The 20,232-nt window shown below is 42.0% G+C and overlaps 3 protein-coding genes across 5 annotated transcripts; all 3 read right to left on the bottom strand.

Moving 5' to 3' along the window:
- Positions 1–3,774: 3,774 nt before the first annotated feature.
- Positions 3,775–7,409, bottom strand: LOC127008028 (uncharacterized). 3 transcript variants are annotated; one of them, XM_050879561.1, is made up of 3 exons: positions 7,351–7,409; positions 4,942–6,652; positions 3,775–4,872 (listed from the first exon to the last, which is right to left on the bottom strand). In XM_050879561.1, the coding sequence occupies exons 1-3, from the start codon at positions 7,351–7,353 to the stop codon at positions 3,785–3,787; spliced, it is 2,802 nt and encodes a 933-aa protein (XP_050735518.1). In that variant the 5' UTR covers positions 7,354–7,409; the 3' UTR covers positions 3,775–3,784. The 3 variants fall into 3 exon arrangements, with proteins under 3 accessions (XP_050735518.1, XP_050735519.1, XP_050735517.1); XM_050879562.1 differs by having other exon boundaries at positions 3,775–4,803; XM_050879560.1 differs by having other exon boundaries at positions 3,775–6,652.
- Positions 7,410–10,304: 2,895 nt separating this feature from the next.
- On the bottom strand, positions 10,305–14,095 carry LOC127008027 (PE-PGRS family protein PE_PGRS16-like). The gene is made up of 3 exons (XM_050879559.1): positions 14,045–14,095; positions 11,641–12,891; positions 10,305–10,853 (listed from the first exon to the last, which is right to left on the bottom strand). Exons 1-2 carry the CDS (start codon positions 14,045–14,047, stop codon positions 11,644–11,646), a joined length of 1,251 nt encoding a protein of 416 aa, XP_050735516.1. The 5' UTR covers positions 14,048–14,095; the 3' UTR covers positions 10,305–10,853; positions 11,641–11,643.
- A 3,287-nt stretch (positions 14,096–17,382) lies between these two features.
- LOC127008026 (uncharacterized) lies at positions 17,383–20,109 on the bottom strand. Its single transcript, XM_050879556.1, has 5 exons — positions 20,026–20,109; positions 18,949–19,603; positions 17,958–18,002; positions 17,718–17,768; positions 17,383–17,557 (listed from the first exon to the last, which is right to left on the bottom strand). Exons 1-5 carry the CDS (start codon positions 20,032–20,034, stop codon positions 17,541–17,543), a joined length of 777 nt encoding a protein of 258 aa, XP_050735513.1. The 5' UTR covers positions 20,035–20,109; the 3' UTR covers positions 17,383–17,540.
- Between the last annotated feature and the right edge of the window lie 123 nt (positions 20,110–20,232).

The following is a 20,232-nucleotide window of genomic DNA, read 5'->3' as shown; positions in this document are numbered from 1 at the left end:
TCCTTTTTTCCCCTTCGTTGTTTGACCCACAGGAAACCACGAGGGAAGGAAAACAAAACATCACAAGACAAAAAAAAAAAAAAACATGAAAAGTAAGAAAAAAATGACATACCAGAGGAAGGAGGAGAGAGAAAAGTCGTTTGTCATTTCTATTAAAACGAGAGAAAGAAAATATGAAGAAAAGTGAGAGAGAGAGAGAGAGAGAGAGAGAGAGAGAGAGAGAGAGAGAGAGGTGTGGGGTGGGGAGTTTGATTGAGTGAGGTTTGAAGGGATTGTCTATCTGTGTGTGTGTGTGTGTGTGTGTGTGTGTGTGTGTGTGTGTGTGTACGTGGTAAACAAGCCTCGGAGTGATGTCCTTTTTGTTCTTGTTCTTACGACACGGTTTCCAGTCATGTCTAGACGCGGTAAAAATAAGAACAGAAAAAAGAGAAAAAAAGAAAAAAAGAAAAAAAAAAAGACAGCAATAGCCAGCCACTCGGCGTTCGCTGGTTCAGTAAGTTTTGTTTTTTTCACTCCTGTTTCTTTTTTTCCCTCACACAAAAGTCCGTCCAAGACCCAGAAACAAACTAGGGGAAAAAAAAGTATATATATGTGTCATGCCCGGAAATATAAGGGCAGGAGGAAATGCATGCCGGAAAATATGTCCCAGGAAATAAAAAAAATACCAGGAAAATGATTAACCCCAAGGAAAAAAATGTCAGAAAATTAATCCCAGGAAATAAATGGCATGAAAATGATAAACCCCAAGGAAAAAAATGTCAGAAAATTAATCCCAGGAAATAAATGGCATGAAAATGATAAACCCCAAGGAAAAAAATGCCAGAAAATTAATCCCAGGAAATAAATGGCATGAAAATGATAACCCCAAGGGAAAAAAAATGTCAAAAAAATTCATCCCTGGAAATAAATGGCGAGGAAAAAATGCCAGGAAAAAATAAACCCCTAGAAATAAATGGCGAAAATAAATAACAAAGGAAAGGAGAAGAAAAAAAGAATAAAGGAAATAAATCTCAGTACATAAATCAGAGAGAGAGAGAGAGAGAGAGAGAGAGAGAGAGAGAGCCCGGAAAAGGAAAGGTAGGGAGAAAGGCGTGTGAGCAAGATCCATTCACACCCTGGTTTGTGCCCCTCCCTCGCCCTGACACACGAGGAGGAGGAGGAGGAGGAGGAGGAGGAAGAAGGTGATAAGGAGGAGAGGAGAAAGAGAGAATAGGAAAAGGCATGATCTTATCGATATTACGTATTCGCTATCTAAGGTAAAAACTGCTCCTGTAAATACATATGACTATTTAGAGAAAGAGAAATAGGAGAAGGAGGATACGAAGGAAGAAAAAATAGGAAATATATACGAAAAGAGAAAGAAAAGAGACGCATATGCAGCAGCCTGTACGCCGTGGCCAGGCTGAGAGGGGCGGCGTAGTTGGCAACGGTGCTGGAGATTGTGTTGTTTGTCTGGCAATACTGTGTAGAAGATGACAGTAAACAGAAAATATGGATTCTCTCTCTCCTTCTGTGTGTGTGTGTGTGTGTGTGTGTGTGTGTGTGTGTGTGTGTGTGTGTGTACGCGTGGGGTGTGCCTAGAGGTATAACTTCAGCTGTTTGAGTTTAAAAATATTAATAAAAAAAAGAACTCTTGAATGTGAGGCGAAAGAACACAATAGGCATGTTTATGAGAGAGAGAGAGAGAGAGAGTCTTCAACACATCCACTTCACCTTACTTCACGATGTAAAGGGAAAGGAAAAGCGATTGGAGGACGCAAATGTTTATCTAAATAATTCCATCATCGTCAGGGCAATGCCATTTATTAGACCTTTTATGAATCTCTTCTTTATTATTTTTATTAGTGAAAGGATAATATAATTCCTTGGCACAGGCTTATACATATATAGGAACATATAAATACTACTATAAATGCTTCTACAAAAATATATATAAATCAGATAAATAAAAAAATAGTACTACAAAAATATACAGTAATTTCTATATAGTATACATTCATGGTCTTAGGAAAATGTTGCATCTGTGAATACATGTGACTATTTTTGTTGACTGAAAAGCAAAGTGAACAGTCAAAAGCATGATCTTATTGATAGTATACATTCGTTATCTAAGGTAAAAACTGCTCCTGTAAATACATGTGACTATTTTGTTGACTTAAAAGCAAAGTGAATAGTCAAAAGCATGATCATATTGATAGTATACATTCGTTATCTAAGGTAAAAACTGCTCCTGTAAATACATATGACTATTTTGTTGATTTAAAAGCAAAGTGAATCGTTAAGACATGAGTGTGTAATGATAATACGGACCACAGAACAGTCTGGGGCGTTACTGGTCAGAGGTCAAGGCGTCAGTCATTGTTTAGTGTTGCCTCAATCCCACCATCACCTCTCACTTACTACGCTATTGTCTGGGTTGCTATTCTCAGAGCCAATTTCACAGTCCAGCACAGTGGCTTTGTAGTCGCCCGAACCAAACTATTCAATCCTCTGCACTCCATAATGGTTAGGTTCTCGATGCGACACCAGATACACAAGAGATTTCCCGTATTGTGTCCTCAAATTTTTTACCTTAAATATCAACACCAAACACTACACAAGGAATTTTCGAAGTCTTTGATATTGGTTTGGAGGCTACTAACCCATCATGGCGAGCTGTGAATGTGGCCCTTAGTGAAGCTTGCAACTGGTGTGTGGTGTAGCCAATAACATGATAGCCTGTGATTAGTATAGATTTAATGTCTATTTTACCTTCTGTTCATGCTACCTTGTGCTTGTTGACTCATGATGAAGATGACGGTGTGTGAACCTCATCCTACCATCACATGCTATTAGTAGTTAATTTGAAGCCCATAATGAAGGTGGGAGGAAATGCTGAGCTCAGACCTCATCCTTCTGTCACCTATTGCTAATGTCAGGTTTCCCTAGAGCAGGATAAGGAGGGTTATCATACTAAAGGTGGTGGCACTGAACGTTTTCTGTTGACTTCCTCCCCTTATCATCTGTTCTCGATACCAGGTTCTCTGTAGCTCGTAAGGAAGATGATGGTAGGCAGCGTTTTCTGTTGACTTCATCCCTTCACCACCTGTTCTCGATACCAGGTTCTCTGTAGCTCGTAAGGAAGGTGGTGGCAGGCAGCGTTTTCTGTTGACTTCATCCCTTCACCACCTGTTCTCGATACCAGGTTCTTTGTAGCTCGTGAGGAAGGTGGTGTCAGGCAGCGTTTTGTGGTGACCTCATCCCCTTACCTACTCGTATTGATGTCATTTCCTTCTTTATAACCCTTCGGAAATGGTCGCGCGGAACCTTCTTATATTATGTCTATGTGAAGGTGAATTTAATCTGCTACTTTACTTCTCAAGATTGGCCAAACACGTGCCGGTGAAAGACTGTTGTATTTGATTACTTAGACGTTTAGTGTGCTATTGTTCCTATTATTATCATTATTAGAACTAGTATTATAGGTCAGTCACTTATGCTCTACCTATTAAGACAGCGCAGGTTTCTTATACGTACTTTGGCCGTGAAATCTAGAAACAGCCGGATGTGGTTTGTCCTTTGTTGGTGAAAATAATGATTGAAACCTGTATACTTCCGGTCTGTCACGTCAAACTATGAGGGAAGTAAAAAGAAAGTGAGAGAGAGAGAGAGAGAGAGAGAGAGAGAATTTTGTTTTATTACCATTATTCAAATATTTCTCTTGTTTTCCTCGTCGTTGTCATTGTTCTCATTTCCTCTCTAGTCTCGCTGTATCTATTGCTGGGTGTTCCTTTCCTTCTTATCCTCAAAAAATCTTCTCGTAAAGGTGTTTGAGCTTGTGGAAGAAGCTTATGTTGTTATTGTGGTGGTGGTGGTTGTTGTTGTTGTTGTTTATCCTGTGTTGAAACGTTGCACTCGATCCCTCTTTGCTGTCATCCTTGTGGTCAACCGTACTCTCTGACTTCTCCTTGCTGCCAGAACCTTTGCTGATGAGCTTGCTGTCTGACCTCTCAATGCTGTGACCCTTGAGGATACCTTGTTTTACCTTGCTTCCCTTGTCAAGTAACCCAAGAATATCCACATCCAGTCCAGCACCGCCATGGCCTAAGGTTCTAATAGCTTTGTTTCTGAGGAGATCGCCGATGAGATGTTCCTTGCTGAGGTCCTTCTTGTGATATGAATCTAGTAATATTTTACCGTTTCTGTCAAAGAAGCCAAGTGGGTCCAACTCTCTGCTATCATCGAATAACCCAAAGATGTCAAGTTCGTCACCTATCTCGTCTAAGATCTCCCTTCCGTCTTTGATCAGGTCGAGGAAGCTGATGTCCTCCCTGCTCTGATCGTTGTTGAAGAGGCCGAAGATATCAAAACGGTTCCTTCCTCCGCCTCCATATAACTCTCTGGACCTCTCGTCGCTGCGTCCCTTGCTGAAGAGTCCCAAGAGCCCCCCGGACCCTTTCCTCCTATCCTCGTAAAGTCCGGATTCTCCTTTGTGCCTCAGCTCGATGGACTCTGCCTTGATGCTTTCTCTGCTCCTGTCAAACAACCCGCCAGCCTTTGATCTTTCCCCGCTGTGGCGTCCCTTAATCCTGCTGTGAAGTCCGAAGAGTCCAGAGCCCTTTCTACTGTCGTCATAAAGTTCCCCGCTGTCTCCTTTATTCCTGTGAAGGCCGAAGAGTCCAAGACCTTTTCCCCCGCCTCCATGGAGTTCCCCGCTGTCTCCTTTATTCCTGTGGAGTCCGAAGAGTCCAAGGCCTTTCCTCCTGTCGTCATGGAGTTCCCTGCTGTCTCCTTTATTCCTGTGGAGTCCGAAGAGTCCAAGGCCTTTCCTCCTGTCGTCATAGAGTTCCCTGCTGTCTCCTTTGTTCCTGTGGAGTCCGAAGAGTCCAAGGCCTTTCCTCCTGTCGTCATGGAGTTCCCTGCTGTCTCCTTTGTTCCTGTGGAGTCCGAAGAGTCCAAGACCTTTCCTCCTGTCGTCATGGAGTTCCCTGCTGTCTCCTTTATTCCTGTGGAGTCCGAAGAGTCCAAGGCCTTTCCTCCTGTCGTCATGAAATTCCCTGCTGTCTCCTTTATTCCTGTGGAGTCCGAAGAGTCCAAGGCCTTTCCTCCTGTCGTCATGAAATTCCCTGCTGTCTCCTTTATTCCTGTGATGGCCGAAGAGCCTAAAGCCTTTTTCCTTGTCTTCATAGAGTTCCGCGCTATTTCCTTTGCTAACGTGGACGTCATACTGCTTCTCGCCGCTGCCTTTGCCAATGTCCAGTTCGATGTCGTCTCCTTTCTTGGCCTCGTGGTTCAGTTCGATGATGTCCTTGATGTCTTCTAAACCCTTGAAGAGCTCCCTGCTGCGGTCTTTCCCGTGGTGACCTATAGACCTCTCTTGGCTCTCGTGACTGTCTCTACCTTTGCTTGAGCCTATGGAGACCTCAATACTGCGGCTCCTCTCCTTGCCTCTCCTCAGGAGACCCAGCACCGCCTCCCTGCTGATCCTTCCGTAGCTGGTGAGGCCAAGAAGCATATCCTGCTCGACCTTGCTTAGCTTCTTGAGGTCAACAGGGATCGTTCGGTCGAGAGTGGCGGCGATCCTTGCGGCGCGGTAAAGATCACTGGGCGAGTTACGGATTCTCCTCTCGCCTCCAGTTAAACCTTCCTGGTCTTCGAATCTATTGCTGCTACGTCGATCTCCACCGTGTCCAGTACCTTTATAGACCTCCCCGTCTTCTGATATGGGTGGTGAAGTGAGATGTCCGAGACCTCCCTTCGTTTTAACTTCCACGTTCCTAAAGGGACTATTGCTCTTAGGTGGGGTGATAGGTCCACTGGTTCCTATATTCCTTTCTGCACTATGGTCTACGATGGCTAAGGGACTGGTGATTTTAAGGGGTCTGGGTGTTATGTACCCAGTCTCTTCATCTTCCTTCTGTTCCACATTGCCAAGGGGACTGGTGACTTTCAGGGGTCTTGGTGTACTGAAACCAAAGTCTCCTTCTTTACTTTGCCCCACGTTGCCTAGGGGACTGGTGGGTCTAAGAGTCCTGGGTGGTGTAATGTGCCCAGTGTCCCCTTCTTCCCTTTGCCCCACGTTGCCAAAAGGAGTGGCTGTTTTTAGTATCTTGGGTGGTGTTATGTCCTTTTTTTCCCTCTGTCCCACGTTCGTGAAGATGCCTGGAATTTTAGGGCTGCTGATTGGTCTAGCATGTCCAATTCCACCATGGACTGAACTGCTTAATTTCACGCCATGTCCAGCTGTCACGGTATATCCACCTGTCACTCCATGTCCAAGAGATAGCCGATGACCCGCACTTCTAAGGGGAGCCCAGTGTCCAAGGTTGGTGACTCGTCCATGTCCCTCAGCAAGATCAAACAGTCCATGTCCAGTCAGTTTAGCCTCGACTACGTGTCCACCACCACTCCCATCACCAGAAACTTTCCCGTGTCCGATATTTACTGGTATTCCAATGCGCTTAACTTCCGCTGCCTCCACATGTCCACCGCTCCGTGATAGCGTTCCGTGTCCACTTTTGCCAGTCTTCCCGTGTCCAGCATTGCCGAGTGAAGCACCGGGTCCGCCTGTGACTGGGGATGCGGGACTTGTTGAGGTTTTGTTAGTCTCCGTCTCAGCCGCCGCCACCACCACCGCCGCCGCCGCCACCGCCGCCACCAGCCAGACTCGGTGCTGTTGGGGGATGTTATTATTATTATTATTATTATTATTATTATTATTATTATTATTATTATTATTATTATTATTATTATTATTATTTTTATTCATTATCAGGGCTGGCTTGCTCCACTTTTTGAGTTTTATTGAACCTGTGACTCATTTATAGTTGAATGACCGCAAGAGTTCAGGTGCAGACTGTGTTTATATTGTTCGTTGTTTATGTCTTTGAAATAATAATGGTAATGATGGTTATGATTATAATAATATGATAACAATAACAGTAACAATAATATTGATGATAATTATAAAAAAATATTAATAAATTAGTAATATACGTAATAATGATAATGATAATAACTTGAAGAAAAAGACATAGAGGAAAAAAAAAGAGGATCTAGAAGAAAATAAGTGAAACAGAAGATTAAAAGGAACTGTTGTATTAGAAGAAGAAGTGGAAAAAGAAGAAAAGAAGAAGAAATAAATAAAATGAAAAAGAAAAAGTTGTAACAATAATTTTAGCAGAAATATAACAAAAAGAGGCCATGAAGAGGAACAAATAGAGGATATTGATAAAATGAGAAAAAAGAAGAGGCGGAATATAGAAGAAGAACAGAAGTATATCAAGAAGAAAAGAAGAGAAAAAATGAAAAAGCAAAGTGAAGAATATATAAATACTTATCAAATCACAAACAGAGGCCCCCGCCACGCACCATGACCGGAGAGGAGGGAAGGAAGGAAGTTGAGGGGCGTGCGTAGTCTCGAGCTCGACTTCGTGTGAATACTGAGAACAAGTATTTGGGTGAAGACACTTTATACGAGTTTCCCTTCTCCTGGCGCGCGCTGTTTTTTAGGGTCACACAGAAAAGTTGGTACCCCTCTTTTTCTGCCTCTTTTTCTTGCGGGTCTTTCAGCAATTTCAACTTTCATCAGCTGAGGAAAGGAAGAAGGGAAGGGAGAGGAGAGGAAGATGGATAAAAAGATTGATAGATAGATAGACAGAGATAGGTAGGTAGGTAGGTAGATAGGTAGATTGATAGAGAAAGATAGATTGGTAGAATTAAAAAAACTCCTACGAATATGGAAAAAAAGTCCGTTTGCAACATTCGAGAGAAAGGAAAAAATAAGTGTTACGAATGTGGAAAGAAGTTAATTTGCAATTGGAGAAACTAAATGTCCAAATGCCTCCTCCTCCTCCTCCTCCTCCTCCTCCTCCTCCTCCTCCTCCTCCTCCTCATCCTATTATGCTATGCCATATCAATCCCCTTCTCTTCTCTTCCATAACAATAAAAAAACGTATTGGTTGGTTGACTTGCTCTATCTTATTGCATCCTCCTCCTCCTCCTCCTCCTCCTCCTCCTATTATGCTATGCCTTATCAATCCCCTTCTCTTCTCTTCCATAACAATAAAAAAACGTATTGGTTGGTTGACTTGCTCTATCTTATTGCCTCCTCCTCCTCCTCCTCCTCCTTCTCCTCCTCCTGACTGCCATCCATCTATCGCTCCACTCACAGACCATCTCAACAACGGGACGGTCATAAGTTTTTTTCGCCTTCCTCGTTTTTCACTTGTTTTTTTGTCCTCGCTTTTCCTCCATCACACACGTAAGCGGCGGCCACTATGAGGAAGGAGAAAAAAAGTGGTGAAGGAAAAAAAATGAAAACGAAGCGAATGTTATAAATCTCTCCGTTATACAAGAGCTCTGCGTAACGTCTGTTTTATTGCTTTGTTAGTATAGTGAGACAGAAAGGAAGGAAGGAAGGAAGGGAGGAAGGTAATGGGAGGGAAGGGAAGGGAAAGGAAGAAAGGAAGGAAAGAGAAGAGAATAAGGAAGAGGAAGAAAGGAAAGAAAGGGAGGGAAATGAAGGGAAGGGAATGGAGTGGAAGGGAAGGGAAGGGAAGAAAGTAAAGAAAATGAAAAAAATAAGGGAAAGGAAGAAAAGGAAGAAAGGAAGGGAAACGAAGTGGAGGGAATGGAAGGGAAGGGGAGGGAGGAGGGGAAGGGAAAGAATGAAAGGAAGGGAAGGGAAGGGAAGGGAAGGGAAGGGAATGGAAGAAAGGAAGTGAAGTAAGAATGGAATTGAAGGAAAGAAAGGAAAGGAAAGAAAAAATGGAAGTAGAGAAGAAAGGAAGTGAAGGAAGGAAAGAAAGGGAACGTAAGAAAAGAAAGAAAGTCAAGGGAAGAAAGGAAGGGAAGAGAATGAAGATGGGAAGGGAGGGAGCGAAGGTTTTAAAGTATGCAGTAGGACAAAACGGTTGAAATTATTTAACCGAGGAATAAAACTTAATCATCTCTCGCATTAGAACGTAAGATGAGGCAGATAAACAGATAGAGAGATAGCAAGATATAGATAACAGATAGCTACACAGATGAATAGATAAATGTATATATATGGAGAGAGAGAGAGAGAGAGAGAGAGATTAATGTGTCGCCACTATGTCCTTATTTCTCAAAGGCCGAATGAAGCGGAAAAAAGAGGAAAATGAATAAGAAAAAAACAAGAAATTGGAAAAAAATGAGAATAATAATGAAAAAATAACCTCCACTGCAGACTTTCTCCCTAACGTAACAAAACGGGGAAAGAAAAAAAGAATGCAAAAAAGAAAATAAAAAAATAATCGAAAAAAAGAAATTCACAATAGCTAAGTCCACCCTGAGACAATGTGTTCAGGCCTCCTCCCGTTTTCTTCGAGACCTGCTTGATATTCTTACGATGTTTCTTGTCTTACATTTTTTGTTTGTATGTTTTTTGCGAGGCATTTGGTGGTCGCTGTACGTGTGTGTGTGTGTGTGTGTGTGTGTGTGTGTGTGTGCAGTATTGTGCTTAATAAAAGATTCTAACATTCACTGGTCAAGGGACGTGAAAGGTGAATTATGGACTTTTACTCTCTCTCTCTCTCTCTCTCTCTCTCTCTCTCTCTCTCTCTCTCTCTCTCTTTTTCATATCAGGTTCTTAGAGAGAGAGAGAGAGAGAGAGAGTGAGAGAGAGAGAGAGAGAGAGAGCGCTGGTTAACTTTATTTTTTTCATTTTACTCTCAATTATTTCTCTTCATTTCATTGTTTCGTTTTATCTCTTTTTAATCCTCGTGTTTTTTTTTTTTTTTTTTTAACCTTCGTTTCACTCCGTACTGGACGAGGAAAATGGAGAAGAAAAAAACCTGACCATGAATATCTGATTGCAATTATTTTTTTCTTTTGATTTCTCTTTTTTCTTTCTTGATAGGTTCAGTAGGCCGCCGATAATGATGATGATGATGATGATGATGATGATGATGATGATGATGATGAGGAGGAGGAGGAGGAGGAGGAGGAGGGAGAGGAGGAGGAAAATTTCTGCTACCAATACTTCTACTACTACTACTACTACTATTACTACTACTACTACTACTATTACTACTACTACTTCTACCACCACCACCACCATCACCACAACAACAGCTACTACTACTACTACTACTACTACTACTACTACTACTACTACTACTACTACTACTACTACTACTTGGTTAAACATTAATGCATTGGTTTTTTTTCCTTAATAACTCCTGTATTTTTTTAACTAAGTCGCCATTGGTAAATAAATGCTAATGCGTTTTGTAATTTTATTCCCTTTTTTTTTACACTTTTACAGTAAACATTTTGATACACTTATACATATATATATATATATATTTTTAGCACTTAGAACAATACAAAGAGTAGTAAATCTTTTTTTAAGTGATATGCAATAAATTTTTATCTTATATGTTAAGTTTATTTATTATATCTGATTTTCATAATATTTCTTTTACGTGAAATTGGTTTGGCTAACTTTTATCAACTTCAATAATGTGCAAAAATATGGTAGTTGTTTCCTCTTGTATAATAAATTCGCTATGATATCTTTTTTTTTTTTTACATTATTTACATAGTTATTGCTTCGTGTTCTCTATATGTTATTAATTTTTTAAAATCAATTTTCATTCATGGGGCGTTCGTTTATTCGTCATTTATTCACCATATACTCACCATTTATCATTCATACTTCGTTTTCTTGTTTTGGTTGAGTCATTTGGTTGCATTACATTAGTCTCTCTCTCTCTCTCTCTCTCTCTCTTGTTTTTTAATCGTTTATCTGGTTTGCTTATTTTCTTGTTTACTTTTCTTTCTTTTCTTCCTTTCTTTCCACTCGGTAAGTTGGTTTTCCTTAATTTGTTTCTAAGGTTTCCAGTGGACTGAAAATAGAGAAAAAGATGGATATTAGTTCTCTCTCTCTCTCTCTCTCTCTCTCTCTCTCTCTCTCTCTCTCTCTCTCTCTCTCTCTCTCTCTCTCTCTCTCTCTCTCTCTCTCTCTCTCTCTCTCTCTCTCAACATGCTGTAGGAGTAATTAATTGAATGAAGCAAAGGAAAATAAGAGGAGGAGGAGGAAACATGGAAACATGGAAACATGGAAATGCAGGCAACAGAAAGCCTATTGGCTCATTACGACGAGTTTGGTGGGTGTAATTTAATCGTTTGACAGCCACTTGGGGCTTGGTGAGCAGATAAGCTACCCGATGATTAGCAGATGGAGCCCCCTCGTTGTTCCTGACGGGGAATGATTCCTGATGACGGTCGATTGAATATTTGAAGGAGTTGATGGTATTCGCATTTCGAGGGAAGATTTAAAGAGTGGCGGATCCAGTTCCAGAAAAGGAAAACTCCAAACAATGTCTGTGTTACGTCGACTCGACTGAATGGGTACTTTTCTAGTTCTTGAGTTGGTTTTTGGTTTGCAAATCAAAGAATTTGGGTTATTGAACTTTAGAGGAGGAGGAGGAAGAGAAGGAGGAGGAGGAGAAGTAAACAAGAAAAATGAGGATGGAGAACGTGTGTGTGTGTGTGTGTGTGTGTGTGTGTGTGTGTGTGTGTCAACTATCAACCAAAAAACAAAGAAAAAGAAGTCGAATAAACAACAACAATCAAAGAAGAAACAAGAGAATATTAATCATGAACCTCAACCAAACTTTTTCATCTCCTTACCTTTCACCCAATGAGTCGCATCTTAGACTTCGCAGCATCCACGAAGAAGCAGAAGATTCTTGCGAGGAGGGCATTCCTACGCTGGCGCCTCCTCCTCCTCCTCTCCCTCCTGATCTGGTCCTGCAAATTGTCATTCCTTTGCTCCAGCTTCTCCTCCCTTCTATCCAGCCTGTCTTCCCTCCTCTCCTGTCTTCTGTCTTGTCTATCCTCCAGTCTTTCATTCCTGGTGTCCCTTCTCTCCTCCCTTCTATCGTTCCTGTTCTCTTGCCTCTCTTCGCGTCTTTCCTCCCTTCTCTCCTGCCTCTCATTCCTTCTCTCGTTCCTCCTGTTGTTCCTCCGGCTGTTGTTCCTATTCCTCCGTCTGTTTCCTCCGGTGATTGCCTTCAGGATTCTTAGGATGGTGAGGCACTTGCTCCTTCGCCTTCGGCTTCTGCCGCCGCCGCCCAAGCCAGTCCGATCACTGATAACGTCGGAGGGGATGAAATGAGGGTCGGAGGTTGGATCACTGATGGCGGGGAGGTTGATGGTAGCCTGGGCCAAGAGTTCGTCGTTGTCCATAAGAGAGAAGAAGATGTCGGTGAGGTTTGTTAAGGCGCCTCCTGCTATCTCGCCTACTGCTGCTCCTAGTGTTCCTGCTCCCCCAATGTCTCCTGCCCCTTCATCAAGTCCTCCGTCTCCAAGCAGTGAGAAAAGGGCGTTAGAGAAATCGTTGGAGTCCCATGCCTCGATTCCCATGCCATCAAATCCTAAGCCATCCAACCCGAACTCATCTAATCCTATCCCATCTGGCCCCAGTCCGTCCGCTCCTAATCCGTCTGGTCCTAATCCATCTAACCCGAATCCATCTGTCGGTCCCACCAGTAAGTCATCTCCTCCCGCTCCTCCTTCGTCCAGGACCGCAAAAAGTGACCCCAAGTCGGTGGCTCCCCCTGTGTTTGAATTTCCTCCGTCTCTCCCTCCGAATAGTCCGTCTCCTCCAGTGGGTGAGGGAGAGAGGAAGATGTTTCTCTCTCCTCCCTTCCCTCCGGCTTCCTGTCCCTTATTGCTGTTGAGGCTCGCGATGGAGGGGAAGGAAGGCGGTGGAGGGGAAGGAGGAGGGGTAACAGGAGGCAAAGGGAACCGGGAAAAAGACCGGTGCTGATTGGCCGATCCTGCGCCAATGAGAACGTTGGTGGCGTGGACTGGGGTGGTTACGAGGACCCCCAATACCACCACCACCGCCACCACCGTTGTCCTTAGAAGATCGCCGCGCTGTGAGGGGGAGAAGGGGAGGTTAGGGTGATGAGCAGGTGGTGGTGAGTGTAGATTATCGCTTTGTATACTTGTTGGTGAGTGTCGCTGGTTAGTGTATATGCTAATGAGTATATTTTTGGTGGCTAGGTGCTATATAGTTGCCACACTTAATGCATAATGAGCTGACTTGGCTGTAAATAATTAATGTTGAGAGTTGCTGGTGGTGTTTTTGGCGGTATTTTTCGTTTTTGATTTCGATTTTTTGTAATTCTTTAGGTGGTAATGACCCTGTGTCTTTTTTACTGTGGTGGTGGTGATGTTATTTTTAGGCGTATTGAGGGGAAAAACTTATATTAATTATACTGAAATGATTAGCAATAAGATTCTCTGGTACAAAATAATATCATGTTCGTTTGATCTCACAGCCAAGGAAACATCTAAGAAACCCTTACCTGACTTGTTCCAGTATGAGAGAAAACGGAATGTGGCACTCGTGTAAGGATATGCTGTTTTAAATCCCACCGCAAATCGTGATCAATCTATTGCAGACATTACTACTTCACCTCAAAACAAAGGCCTTTCCCAACGTTCTCCATCTCACTGTATGTTGTTTGTGTACCCTATTCTATAAGGATATGCTGTTTTAAATCCCATCGCAAATCGTGACCAAACTATTGCAGACATTACTACTTCACCTCAAAACAAAAGTCTTTCCCAACGTTCTCCATCTCACTGTATGTTGCTTGTGTACTCTATTCTGCTCCGGCAATACTCCTTTCAACCTCTCCCCTCCCATTCCCTAATAATACTTCCCTACCAAGAGGAAAGACAAACGGAGGGTAAGGGATGCGAGATGCGATTAAGTCTCCACGCAGTTATTAGTAAGTCTTCGAAGTAGTTAATAAATGTTTGTAGCTGTTAGTGAATGTGTGTAGTTTTTAAAGAGCGTGTGTAGGTGTTAACGAGTGCACTGTTGTTAGCGAGTTTATTTGTTAGTAATCATAGGTGCTAATTGCCTTCCCCAAAGAACCCAAATGCAGACGTTGAAAGCTATCCCTGTTTATCTCTTTTCCTCTTTAGTAATTATAGGTGCTAATTGCCTTCCCCAAAGAACCCAAATGAAGACGCTGAAAGCTATCCCTGTTGGCCCCTTTTCCTCGCTCCAACTCACCATGTCTGCTGGACGAGCCCCGGGAACTGTGACAAAGGGAGATGAAGTGGTGATGGAGGGACTATGGGCCTGGGCTTATATAGGAGTAAAGAAATGCCCCTCCCTCCCTTTTTTTCCTCCCCTTACTTCTCGCCCTCTCTCCGTCCCTCCCTCCTCGTGTCCTTTCCTCGTCCTATCCGGGTTTGTTAGTCCTACCCCCTCCCTTCCCCTCCCTTCCCCCTCTTTTTTCCGCTCCTGTTAGGTTTATGTTGTGAGAGAAGGAAGGGGAAGAGGAGGTATTGCAATGGATGAGATGGGGACGGAAGGAATGGGAAGGGAAAGAAAAGGGAAGAGAAGGGAAGAGAAGGGAGTGAAAGGTATGAGATTGGATGGGAAGAAATGGGAAAGGAAGGGAAAGGAAAAGAATGGGAGGGTAAGAAAAGGCAAAGAAGGGAAGGGAAGGATTGAGACAGGGAATTTAAAGGGATACGAATGACAGTAAAGGGATAAAAAAGGAAAGTAGAGATAGTAGGGTAGGAAGAGGAGGTAGAGGGAGGTGGAAAAAGGAGAAAAGGTTGAGGAATAGATGGAAAGGATTGCAAAAGGAAAAAGGAGTAGGAAAAGGAAAGGAAGGTGAAAGTAAAACGAAGAATAGAATAGGGAAGGTGGAGATAGCAAGGGACGAAAGGAAGGAGGGAGGAGAGGAAGGGGAGGGGTAGATGAGGAAAGGGTAGATAGGGAAGGAAGGAAGGGAGGGCGCTAAAGAGAAGGGGAAGGAAGGTGTGAGAGGAAAAATAATAAAGCCTTTACGAGTTTTTGAAATAGTAAGAAGAGATGGAGGGAAAAAAGAGGGAGGAGGGAGGGAAAAAGATGGAGGGTGGAGGAAAAAAGGGTGGGTAAGTGAGAGGGAAGGAGAGAGGGAGAGGGAGGGAGGGAGGGAGAAGTGTATATTACGACAGATTTCATGAATGATTGCATGGTTATCTCTCTCTCTCTCTCTCTCTCTCTCTCTCTCTCTCTCTCTCTCTCTCTCTCTCTCTCTCTCTCTCTCTCTCTCTCTCTCTCTCTCTCTCTCTCTCTCTCTCTCTCTCTCTCTCTCTCTCTCTCTCTCAGATGATGTGATTATTATTATTATTATTATTATTATTATTATTATTATTATTATTATTATTATTATTATTATTATTATTATTATTATTATTATTATTATTATTATTATTATTATTATCACCATCATCATCATTATCCTCCTCCTCCTCCTCCTCCTAGTTATCATCTTGAAAACAAAAGATGAAAAACAAAGAAAAAAGAAAAGAAAAATGAGAGCAATTTGTAGACCTTGTATACTTCATTTGCCTGTTTGTTTGTTTTTTCCTTCGTTATTTTCGTCATATCGTGTTTGAAGCAACGCTCAGGTATACAGGAGGAGGAAAAAACAACAAAACAAAACAAAAACAGGTACCCCACTTTTTTTAATGTTTGCTTAATTCTGCCTAAAAAATAAAGTCGGTCCTCTTTTTCTCCGGTTTCTTTACGACGTTTTTTTTCCCGTGGGTTGTTCAAAGAAAATGTAAGTTGAAGGCTGTTTGTTGAGGGGAAAAAAATATGTGGAACAATTCTAATTATTTTATATTCACTGCGTATGTCCAGCGGTGTGTGTGTGTCAGTGTGTGTGTGTGTGTGTGTGTGTGTGTGTGTGTGTGTGTGTGTGTGTTGCTTCGTCTTCCTCTCCTTTCCTTCCCTGCGTTCTTTACTATTTTTCGTGCTCTTCCTCTTCCTCCTCTTCCCCCCTTCTCTGCTTCCTTTTCCCTGTTCGTTCCCCACTTCCTCTTTCTCCTCTCTTCCCTTCTTCATATCGTTTTCAGCATTCGTCATCCTCTTCCTCATCTTCCTTCCTTCCTTGCCTTATTTTCTTCGTTCTCTCTTTACTTCCTCTTTCTTCTATCTTTCCTTCTTTATATTGTTTTTAGTATTCCTCGTCCTCTTCCTCTTCCTCGTTTCTGTGTTTCCTCGTATCGTTTTCCTTATTTTCTTACAGTAAAGAAATCATCTCAAGGGCTAAAAAAATATAATGAGAAAAGAAAAATCCCGCTAAACACTGACGCTATCAAAAAGAGTTTAGAAGGGTGGCCTAAAGAGAGGTCAGTTTCGGGAGGAGAGGTGTCCCGATACTCTCCGCCTAAAAGAGCTCAAGTCGTACGTGTTTTCGTTTCTTCTTCTTTCAATCGTTTACTTAAGCTCATCTTTTTCCTCCCTTTTATTCTTTTCTTTAATTTTTTCCTCCCTCTTTCGTCATCCTCATCTTTTTGCTCCTCTTGCATTCCTGCCCTCCCTGCATACTTCCCACCATTCTTCGCCTTCTTCCTCTCCCTCCTCCGTCACCAGGGAAGGGCGACTCGCAGAAAAGAACAGTGACTAGTGTGTTTTCCCTTCGCCATGACGAGCAAGAAACACAGGAAGGAGATAAAACACAAACAAAACAGAAGTCATCCCTCACACACACTCACACACACGCACACGCTCACGCATATCTATGCATATATATGCATATACATGCATATACATATATATATATATATATATATATATATATATATATATATATATATATATATATATATATATATATATATATATATATATATATATATATATATATATATATATATATGTATATATACATACATATATATATATATATATATATATATATATATATATATATATATATAGAGAGAGAGAGAGAGAGAGAGAGAGAGAGAGAAAGGGCAATATGCTATGTCTAGGTCACGTTGCTGATAAAGTATTTCGGAAAACCCTCTCTCTCTCATGATTAGCATTTTTCATCCTTCTTGGAGCGAGGAAATGCGTTGGAAATGTACGAGTTTTAAGACTTTTCCTGACTCGCATTTTCTTTTTTTTCCTTCATTTGTCACTCGTTTTTTCATTGGATGCTTTATTGCTCTTGTCGATGCGGTGTCTGGTGGAGGTGGATGTGGCGCTGGCGGTGAAAAAAAAAATACTTGTAGCTCACTCTCAACCTCTTGCTTTATTCCTTTTATTTTGATTCTATTTTCCTTCCTCTTTTCTCATGTCTTTATCTGATTATCATATTTTTTCTCCTCCTCCTTTTCCTCATTGCATTTTTTCATGTCTTTATCTTTTCCTTGTCAATTTTTTCTTCTCCTGCTTCTCTTATTGCATTTTTATTATCCATTCTTCTTTCTACTCCGTTCTTTCTTCCACCTCTGTTCTCCCCTCCTTCCCCCCCCACACTAAGGTTAGGTATAGAAAACAACGTGAACTAAGTCAGATCTGATTTATTTATTGATTTGCATAAAGTTCTGATTCTTTCTCTTTTTCTCTTCCTCTTGCTCCTCGTCCTCTTCATCCTCTTGGTGTTGGGAGTGGAGGGAAGAGACAGTATGAGAGGACTGCGTGAAGGGGATATTGTCTTCTTACTCTCTTCTTTTCTCCTCAGTTTCCTCTTTCTCTACGTATTTTCTCTCTCTTTTCTCTATTTTTTACCGTATCCTGAAGAAAGCGAAAACGATTAATATATAAATTGTAGTAAATGGAAGAACTAAGAAATGGTACTACTACTACTACTACTACTACTACTACTACTACTACTACTACTACTACTACTACTACTACTACTACTACTACTACTACTACCACTACTACTACTCACCATATCCAGTGCCGTAGCCATATGCCTTGCCCCCATAGCCACCGCCGTAGCCTGAAAGGTACATACATACATATATAGATACATACATACATACATACATACATTCATACACACATTTATTTACACAGAAAGACAAACTAAAATAGACAGACGCGTAGACAGAGGAACACACACACACACACACACACACACACACACACACACACACACACACACACACACACATCTATACGTACATACCTTTCTTCACATAGTATGAGTGGGTGTACCCTTTTGCTCCTTTTCCTGGCGAGAGAGAAAGGAGAAAGAAATATTAGCCTTCTTATGCATTGTCATGTGTTATCCCTAGTAACTGTATATTTGTAAACTTGAGCAGAGAATATAATTGTTAAATCAAAGCAATTCAGCGCAGTGGAAGTGTAGGAGGTAATGGAATAGGAGGAGCAGGAGAAGGAAAAGAAAGAGGAGGAGGAGGAGGAGCAGGAGGAGACGTTGGAAGGGGTAGATTGGCGGCTCAGAGTAGAAAAAAATAATGTTTGATATGGTTAACCAAAGACTCTCACACTTATAAAACTGGGGAATAAGGAAAAAAACAGCAACGCAATGAGTCTATTTCTGCTTATCTTGTGGTTATTTATCTTATTTTCTTGTTTATTAAGTGTCCATCATTTTAAATTCACGGAAAGGGATTGTGGTTGATATATCATGATAGAAAATTATTATTATTTCCACATTTAACTTTTATTTTCGTAAGCCAGTTAAGTTTTTTTTTCTCGTGATATCTTAGAGTTGTATTTAAGTCACTGATCTTAATAATTGTCTATTGAAGTTACTTGCTGCTTGATTATAAACAGATCAATAGAAAGATAGATAAATAGATAGATAGATAAATGCATAGAGAGATAGGTAGATGGGCAGCTAGAAAGATAGATAGATAGATAGATAAATAGATAGATAGATGGATAGATAAATGCATAGAGAGATAGGTAGATGGACAGTTAAAAAGATAGATAGATATATGAATAGATAGATAGATAGATAAATGCATAGAGATAGGTAGATTGACAGCTAAAAAGATAGATAGATTGATAGATAAATAGACAGATAAATAGATAAATGCATAGAGATAGGTAGATGAACAGCTAGAAAGATAGATAGGTTGATAGATAGGTAGATAATAAACAGACAGACAAATAGATGTATAGAAAAAAAACATTATCACCATACTCACCATAACCATAGTGTCCATATCCACCATATCCACCATGTCCTCCAAGTCCACCATAGCCGCCGCCACCATATCCGCCCCCACCATAGCCGCCGCCACCATATCCGCCGCCACCATAGCCACCATAGCCGCCGCCACCATAGCCGCCCCCACCATAGCCACCATAGCCGCCGCCACCATATCCCTTTTCATACTGGACGTAGCCTTTCCCATAGCCACCATAGCCACCATAGCCTGTCCCAAATCCACCATAGCCTGTCCCAAATCCACCATAACCACCGTGGCCAATACCATTACCACCACCATACCCACCATACCCACCATACCCATCATACCCACCACCATATCCACCTTTCCCATATCCAACAGCTTTATACACTTGATACCCACCACCATGACCACCACCACCATAGCCACCATAGCCACCATAGCCACCATACCCACCACCATCTCCACCAAAGTCAGTTACCCCATACCCAAGATTTCCACCACCATAACCACCACCAAAACCACCATAACCACCACCATGTCCTAAGCCTATGCCCCCGTGTCCTAAGCCCGTGGTGACGAAGGATGTGTAGGAGCTGGATTTCTTTTCGTCGCCAGCGAAGGACACGGTCGCTACGTACAGTAGGATCCCCAGGGCGTGTAGGATATTCTGAAGGATGGAAAATAGGACATGTAGTAAAGAAATGGTTGATGGCAGGATATTAATTACTACTACTACTACTACTACTGCTACTACTACTACTACTACCACTATGAATGATGCTAGGGAAATGATAAAAGGATATTGAGAAGGATAAGGACTCAGTCTCTCCCTATATCCCTCACTCGCTCGCTCACTCACTCTCCCGCTAACTCACACCCACGCAGTCTTTCACTTACTCACTCACTCACTCACTCACTCTCAAACTCACCAAGTAACTAATTAACTTACCCACGCAGCCTCTCACTTACTCACTCACTCACTCACTCACTCTTTCCTTCACTCCCTCTCTTACTCTCTCTCTCACTCACTCACTCACTCACTCACTCTTTCCTTCACTCCCTCTCTCCCTCTCTCACTCGCTCACTCACCCTCGCCATCCTCGTCTCCTTGGCCGTGGTGGATGAGGTGGATGTGATCTGATGGGAGACCAGACGGATTGGTGGAGAAACGGATGCTGCTCTCCTCTTTTATATTCCACAACAGCCAACGCCTTCTTCCTCCTCCTCCTCCTCCTCCATATCCTTGTCCTCCTCCTCCTCTTCCTCCTCCTCTTCCTGTGTAATATCCTTTCTTCT

This window comes from Eriocheir sinensis, chromosome 36, assembly GCF_024679095.1.
Source record: "Eriocheir sinensis breed Jianghai 21 chromosome 36, ASM2467909v1, whole genome shotgun sequence".
Classification (NCBI taxonomy): domain Eukaryota; kingdom Metazoa; phylum Arthropoda; class Malacostraca; order Decapoda; family Varunidae; genus Eriocheir; species Eriocheir sinensis.
This window is presented reverse-complemented; position numbering and strand designations above follow the sequence as displayed.

What these genes read in the sequence shown, in the direction of transcription:
- LOC127008026 (XM_050879556.1), bottom strand. An exon ending in ATATGGACACTATGGTTATG is followed by an intron (nt 18,003 to 18,948) that starts GTGAGTATGGTG and finishes CTCTCTCGCCAG; the next exon opens with GAAAAGGAGCAAAAGGGTAC. An exon ending in CTCATACTATGTGAAGAAAG is followed by an intron (nt 17,769 to 17,957) that starts GTATGTACGTAT and finishes TGTACCTTTCAG; the next exon opens with GCTACGGCGGTGGCTATGGG.